Source organism: Oncorhynchus kisutch, linkage group LG17 (genome assembly GCF_002021735.2).
Source record: "Oncorhynchus kisutch isolate 150728-3 linkage group LG17, Okis_V2, whole genome shotgun sequence".
NCBI lineage: Eukaryota > Metazoa > Chordata > Actinopteri > Salmoniformes > Salmonidae > Oncorhynchus > Oncorhynchus kisutch.
The window spans coordinates 67,976,019-67,983,446 of record NC_034190.2 but is presented as its reverse complement, the minus strand read 5'-3'; the positions used below and the strand labels follow the sequence as shown (position 1 = coordinate 67,983,446).

The 7,428-nt window shown below is 42.3% G+C and overlaps 1 protein-coding gene across 3 annotated transcripts in view; it reads left to right on the top strand.

Moving 5' to 3' along the window:
* The first annotated feature begins 1,369 nt into the window (after positions 1-1,369).
* Positions 1,370-7,428, top strand: part of LOC109908163 (IQ motif and SEC7 domain-containing protein 2) — a 70,588-nt gene continuing 64,529 nt past the window's right edge. Inside the window, exons 1-2 of one of the 3 annotated variants that reach the window (XM_020506695.2) lie at positions 1,370-1,921; positions 2,059-3,347. In XM_020506695.2, coding sequence (XP_020362284.2) covers positions 2,866-3,347 — 482 coding nt within the window. In that variant the 5' untranslated portion in view covers positions 1,370-1,921; positions 2,059-2,865. Of the gene's footprint in view, positions 3,348-7,428 lie in introns of all 3 variants that reach the window. The other 2 variants (XM_020506696.2, XM_031794436.1) reach the window with 2 other exon arrangements.

Below are 7,428 nucleotides of genomic sequence, written 5' to 3'. Positions count from 1 at the left end.
TGTATGGGAAATGTTTAGATGTGGCTGAATAGAGAATGTATAGACAAAGGGACGTTGTGTGACAGATGAGGATCAGCTGGTCTTTATGTAGCACATTAATGATTTACCAGGCTCTGTGGAAGAGCAGGGATTTCACTTTTCTCTATGTACTCTCCTCACTGATCTAATATCAGGCTTTTTACTGTTAGTGTACAGTGTGTAAAATTGCCTCACCTGTAACACATGCACACAGGCATCTCTCACTCTCTTACTCACTCTCGCAATCTCTCTCTCTCTTTATACATATATCTTTATATATATATATATATATATGTATGTATGTATGTATGTATGTATGTATGTATGTATGTATGTATGTATGTATGTATGTATGTATGTATGTATGTATGTATGTATGTATGTATGTATGTATGTATGTATGTATGTATGTATGTATGTATGTATGTGTGTATGTATGTATGTATATGTATATATATATATTTTTTTAAAGTATTTATATGTATATAATATAAATATATTAAATGTATAATATATGCATATATTTTTTCTCTCTGTGTCCCTTCTTTCTCTGTCTCTTACACTCACACACGCACATGCACACACAGTTTTTAGGACATGCACATTTACACAAAGACCTTTATAAACCTGGCACTGGGATCTTAAAACTAAATGACAGTTAGGTAATCCTGTATTACTAAAAATATAATGGAACAGAGGTCCTTCAGAGGGCTATTTTCTGCAAAAGTCTGACGCTTCATTGAAGTATTCAAGTTTCATTATTCTGAAGAAAATGCACAGAGGGAGCCATGAGAGTAGGCAATATTACCAATAGTGACATATTACTGTAGGCCTAGTTTGGTGAAGACTAGACCCGTCTCATCAGCATTGCGTCCTGCAAATAAACTTGCTAATAGCGCAGTACGCGCAGCGCGCGCTAGTTTTTCTCCAGTTGAGTCCAGCCTGGCCCTAGAGCCATATATACAGTATACGAATCATACTATACGTATTTTTGTGCACTTCCAATACTTAGGCCCGTAATATACAATGGTCTACTCTATTCTAATGGTTTAGTTACTTTAGACCATTAGACCATGACTCGGCTTGAGGAACGTCCCTTCACCGCGGAGATTTGGGGAAATGTTTGAGAAGTGGAGTTACAGCAAACCAGTAGCCTAAGCTATAGGCTATAATATTAAAACCAATTTAAAAAATACTTTAACATAAAATGTTCGTTAAATCTATCATTACAGACAATCAATCAAAACGTTTTGGAAAAATATACATTTTAAATTGCCTAGAGTCTAAGCTACATGTCTATAACGATTGTGCAGCATACCTTGCGCGTCGCCACGGGAGCGCTCCTGAGCACCACGCGCGCTCAGGACAGTCCACAGATTTCCAAGGAGTCCATATCTTCGTTTATCTGTGCCACCACTAGTGCGAAGTTACCGCCTCTGTAGTTGAAAATCGTTTGCTAAATGCACTTTATTTTTATCATAGGGGATTTTAGAAATTAGCAGAGGATTATTTTATTGGTTTCCCTGAACCGTCGCGACACAGGCAAGTGGAAACTCCTTATACCGATAAAGTATGTATATTGGAGACGTGTGAACTATTTTACGTTTATATTATTTTTCAGCTAACAATTTTCTGAAAGAAACTGGACTGTCGAAATATTTGTAGAGGACTCGATCGAGTAGGCAATTATCCGTTATGGATGCGTGACGTTGATCGCAGTGCGGTGATATTACAAGGAACACGGGCAAAGCTGTAGCCTAAAAGCCAATCTCAAGCTGTTGGATGTGGTCTGTACAGGGCAGGGGTGAGGACTTGGACCTCAACTATGAAATGAATCAGTCGTCCAACGTCTTCATTTCCCCCCCCCCAAAGACACATCTAGTCATGGGGTGAAGAGGATGAGGTAGAGACTGCGGGGATAGTCTATATGGGAGGGAACATGGAATTTTCTCTATTATATAATCTTTGACAAAAACTGCTTATTAGTGGGAGACCATTACAAGCCATTTTGCCTGACCCCTTTCCCCTTTCCCTTTTTAGCAGGAGAGACAGACAACGTTTAGTGATCATTAATACTTGAAGGAATAATCTATATAATTGCACCACAACACTTGGCTGTTGAGATCATAACACATCTCGACTGAAGTTAACAAGGAGAACACGGGTTTATGACAAGTGCCACTGGTGTGTATTCTCTTTATTTGACTGATCTTTTATTACACAGTAACCCCCTATGTTTGCTTCTCTATAAGAGAGAATAATATTGAATTGTCAAGATGACTACGGTGCATTTATTGTTTCAGATTTCAACTATACCTCTCTGTCTCTTGTTTCTCTACCTTGATCCATCTCTCTTTTATGGTTTGATTTTGGTTGATAATTTGGAATAATGACACCTGACGCCCAAAGCCCTGGATTTCAATCCTCCACCATCCTTCAAGATGCTGAATTTAAAGACACTAAGTATTCAGCTAACCCCACTCAGTTGTACCACTTACTTGTTTTTCAACTTTACACCGTTGTCTTGGTTTAGCCATCTCTTATGGACCTAGAACAATTGCAGCCAACCCCATCTTGCATTGTGATATTTGATATGTAATAATTAGAGAAACTGTCGACACACTCTGTTGTGTCCCTTGACCTCTCTGAATCTCTGAAAGGCTTTTTGCGTAAAGTAGAAAGGGACAAAAACAATCTCCAAGTTCATCTTCCTCCAGCCCCCCTGTCCGTCCTCCCCTCTCCCCCCCCACTCATCAGGGCTGGTGGGGGGGTGGGATCTGGAGCTCCAGGGTCGTAGCGGCGGAGGTGGTGGTACCCTGGAGCCTCCCTGGAGCAAGGCCTCCCACCATGGAGACCAGCCCCGAGAGCCCCAACCGTGCCGTGGAGTACCTCCTAGAGCTCAACAACATAATCGAGAGCCAGGCCAAGCTCCTGGAGACACAGCGGCGGCGCATCGAGGAGCTGGAAGGCCAGCTGGACCGAGTCAGCCAGGAAAACCAGGACCTGAGGCTGGAAAGACCCACTCCTCCACGAGCCCCGGAGCTCCCCGAACAGAACCATAGCAACACCAACCACAGATCAGAGAAGCCCCCCTCCCTGCCCATCCACCCTGGCAGCAGTAGTGGAGGTAATGGCAGCACCACCAGCCCTGTCGCCGCCCCGTCCCCTGCGGTGGTGGTGCCCCCTGCAGGGCCGAGCCGGGAGAGACGTGCCCACACCAGGCTGACCCGGGGCATGTCCTGTGGCTCGAACCCAGCCGAGAGGGAGCAGCGGGAGAGACTGGAACACACAGACAGCTCCGATACCAACAGCTCCACCATCCGCAGAAAGTGAGTTATGCTACAATGTGTCTCTGGTTCTCTCTTGTATAATTCCCATGTTTTCTCCACAGTTTCTTTCCATGGCCCATGGAAGCATGGGTTGCTTCACTTGCTTGATGGCTATGGTGTTATGACCCTATTCCCTGACTGAAGTAAAACATTGTCACTAGTTGTCACTGTTTCTTGATGGTAGTTCCCAACATGCCCAAATGATTTATGCCCAAAATGTCCCCTGTTGCTGATATTACTTAATTTTGTTTGAATTCAACGAGTTGACATGCTGTTCATTTAACTGTGATCGCACAGTTATATAACTCCTCTGTGTATCTCAGTGAGTGACAGCACCATTGAGTAAAACCAGAGGGATATTTTTCATCCTGATCACACGAGTTTGAGGGGAAGTGATGTGCTCACTGTGTAAAGACCGCAACACAGATAGGTAGCTACTGTACTGAATGGGTGAGTGTGTGACACACTGGGATTATTAGATATTGATGAATCTGCTTGGGGCTTTGTTTTAAGGATCCTGAGTGTATTTATGTGGATAGGGTTTCATTTACACTATTACTGTAATACAGTCAGAGTTTTAGTTCAGTGAGTGAAATGTATAGGCACTGCACTGTGTGGGCTGTTCATGTGTTCCTCTTTCTGTGGGTGTTCCATTGTATGAGTGTGCTGATTTTGTTAGTGGGGTCGTGTGAAGGAGGGATTTTGATGCATTGTGTGTAGGAGTGAGATATGTACAGTATTGTGCAGAGGAAGACTGTGTGTGTGTGTGTGTGTGTGTGTGTGTGTGTGTGTGTGTGTGTGTGTGTGTGTGTGTGTGTGTGTGTGTGTGTGTGTGTGTGTGTGTGTGTGTGTGTGTGTGTGTGTGTGTGTGTGTGTGTGTGTGTGTAGAAACCCTATGACATGATTATGTTCTGCTTTTTGCCTGTCAAAAAAAATATAGCTGGACGCCCACGTCTGCTCAGAAATACACTTTTGTTATGTCTTGTGGGTTTCATAACCACATCTTTATAACAATTAAATAATGATGAGAAGGGAGACAGGAATTAGCTCAACCATTTATCTGAACAAACACTTCTCAATGTACAACTCCCATGATGCTCTGCGTGGGTTTCATACACCACATCTCGTCCCCACCTATTTAAAAACAATTATGAACAAGTCCAAGCGTCTTGGTGCCCACCTATCACTCGTAGGGTAATGGCGGTCAACTTGACTCTCAATAACAGTAGCTAGATTTCCATCCAATTGGTGACAGATTTTCACACAAATATTCTAAAACCCACGTAAAAACTAAATTTCCCACCAGTGATGTTTCCATCAAATTGACTCAAAAAAGCTGTACGTGATGATGCAGTGCACATAAAAATGTTTTTTTATGGTTAAATTTCCATGCACCGTATAAAAAATACACTCTCTGGTTTTCTTACAAAAAAAATTGTTATGTAGCGAGTGTTCCCACTCTGGTATTGGCACGTGTGCTCTAGCCAACAACTTGCAGATACAGTGTGGATAGGCCAGCCTACATGATAAGATTATAATGGACAAAAGAGCAAGATTATTTTTATTTGTCAAATGGCAGCCAATCATCGATGATCATGTCACCAGAATAAGAACCTCAATATTTATTGGAAATGAGCATCAATTGAGCTCATCACCTTGCACTTTCACCACCCTCTGAAGATCAACATCATTTACTTAATCTGTAGCCAACTAGGCATAGTGGGAGGATCACACAACATGTTATCGCGTGAGGTGTGACTCCAAGTTTATTTCAATATGATGGTTATTATATCAATATTTATAAAAGCATTTCCACTGACATTTCTCACAAAATACATTTTACCAACACAAAATATCCTCCTTGTCTAGCGTATTTTGTTTTGTCAACATTTGGAAAGGCCTGATGGAAAGTTTCATGACATTTGTTTATTCAACATGTACTTTACTCGCATGAAATGGTTGGATGGAAACCTGGTTACTGTCTTTAGACTGTGGCGTAAGACACAGGTGTAGGCATGTGAATAGCCTGTGTTACAGTCTCATCACACACTTGTATGGGTGTGCCTGAGTCAGTGTCCTGAGAATGTGACTTTGAGCCCTTAGGTGATGCCTGCTGGGTCAGAGTGTCACCCAGTAACAGTTCTGGGCCACTCACGACTGGTGATTCTATCGGTGTTGCTTTACGCACCAGTAACTGATCTATGTGCCTTTTCCAGATGACATCCTCAGCAGTCTAGACAATGTAGGACACAAGACCAGTCTGAGCAATGACTGCAGCAGGAACCTACTTTGCTCCTTTGAGGTAGATCCTAGCTAAGACAGTTTCTCCAAACTCTGTTCTTTGCTCTCAGTACACAACATTTGATTTAACCTTCCTGTTGACATCGCACTCCTTTGCGTTCAGAGGTTTGAGTAGGTCAAAGCTTGTGCATAGCTCTCTCTTCATGAATTGTGATGCAAGCAATGCTTTGGTGGTTGCATGAAGCTTGTTCGTATAGGATAGAAGCTGTGTAAGCATTGGTCAGTTGTCGCCTACAAGATGGAGTAACAAGCTGAACTGACTTCTCCAAGATTCTCGATTGTCTTCTCAGCAGTAGTAGACCTCATGATGGCAATCTCTGGCCACTTGCTATGAGCATCCACGACCACGAGAAAGATTCTGTCTTCAAATGGACCTGCGAAGTCGACGTGTATGTGTTGCCATGCCTGCTCCAGGCCAATCCCAGACGAAGAGGTGCAAGTTGCGGTACGTTGAGAACATTCTGATTTGAGGAACATGTCTCTCCTCAATGCTTCCATCCAACCCAGGCCACCAGAAGTAGCATCGTGTGATTTCCTTAATGCAAACCATTCCACAATGCTCTGAGTGTAGCTGTTGCAACACTGGTGTCCTCAGCTTAGGCAGAATGATTACTCTCCTCCCCCATAGCAGACAACCAGACAACCCAGTGGCTCTATCTTTGATGATGATGTCCATCACTTCAGATAACATCAGGTTGTTTCTGGTGTTTTTTCTGCACTTGTGTTGAAGTGACTGGTGCGTTTTCCACTTGTCTGAAGTAGAAGATGTCCACCAGGCATGACTCTGGCTTGACCCACAGGTAGTGGTAACCTGGAAAGTCCACCTGCATTGCAGTGCAGTTCTGACTTGTGGTACTTGATGTCGTATATGCGGTCCAAATGTGCTCGTCAGCGAATGATGAGCTGTAAGAACGGTGAACTTCCTCCCATACAGATACTAGTGAAAAATACTCACTCAAAATATGATGCCTAGGGCTTCTCGTTATATCTGTGTGTAGTTACTTTCTGCTTTGTTCAATGTCCTTGATGCGAAAGCGATCGGCTACTCTTTACCTGAAGGCATTGTCGTGTCTTTGGCTATGCCGGATTAAGTGATATGACATGCTATTTTATTAAATAATTTCTCGTAGTTAATATTACCTGATTGAGCTAATCATGTAAATGTAATTAACTAGAGAGTCGGGGCACCACAAAATAATATTTATAGAGCTATTATCTTCCGAATAAACTCTTAAAGACCTAGTAATATTTTACATCAATAGCAGTCAATATTAATCGTCACCTTAATTCAGTCTCATCTGAAAGTTGTAAATTCTTGGTTATCTGCACAAACACTGGCTAACAAGTTGAATCAGCAATACAAAATTGGGTTAAATTATTTATTTACTAAATACCAAAATAATCACACAGAATTACATATACAAAGAATGAATTATACCTTGATTACAAATTACGTCATAAAGGAAAACGTCCCTAGCGGGTGGAACAGATATGACAGCTGGTTACACAAAAGAAAAGGACTGGGTTTGAGAGAAAGAGCGGGAAGACTGAGGACCAAAGGAAGAAGCTGTGCTATCGTAAATATAGTATTTTATGCATTCTAAATTACCGCCCATTTGGAAAAGGAAAATGCAATAAATATTTACTCTGAGCTGCGCTTCGCTAGGTTGGTGGTAGATGGAAGGCCGTGTTGCCAAACCGAGTCCTTTATCCTTTGTCTCTGGTGGTCAACTGGATACGTTGTAGTAACGTCGTTGTGTGATAGACGGGATACTCTGTC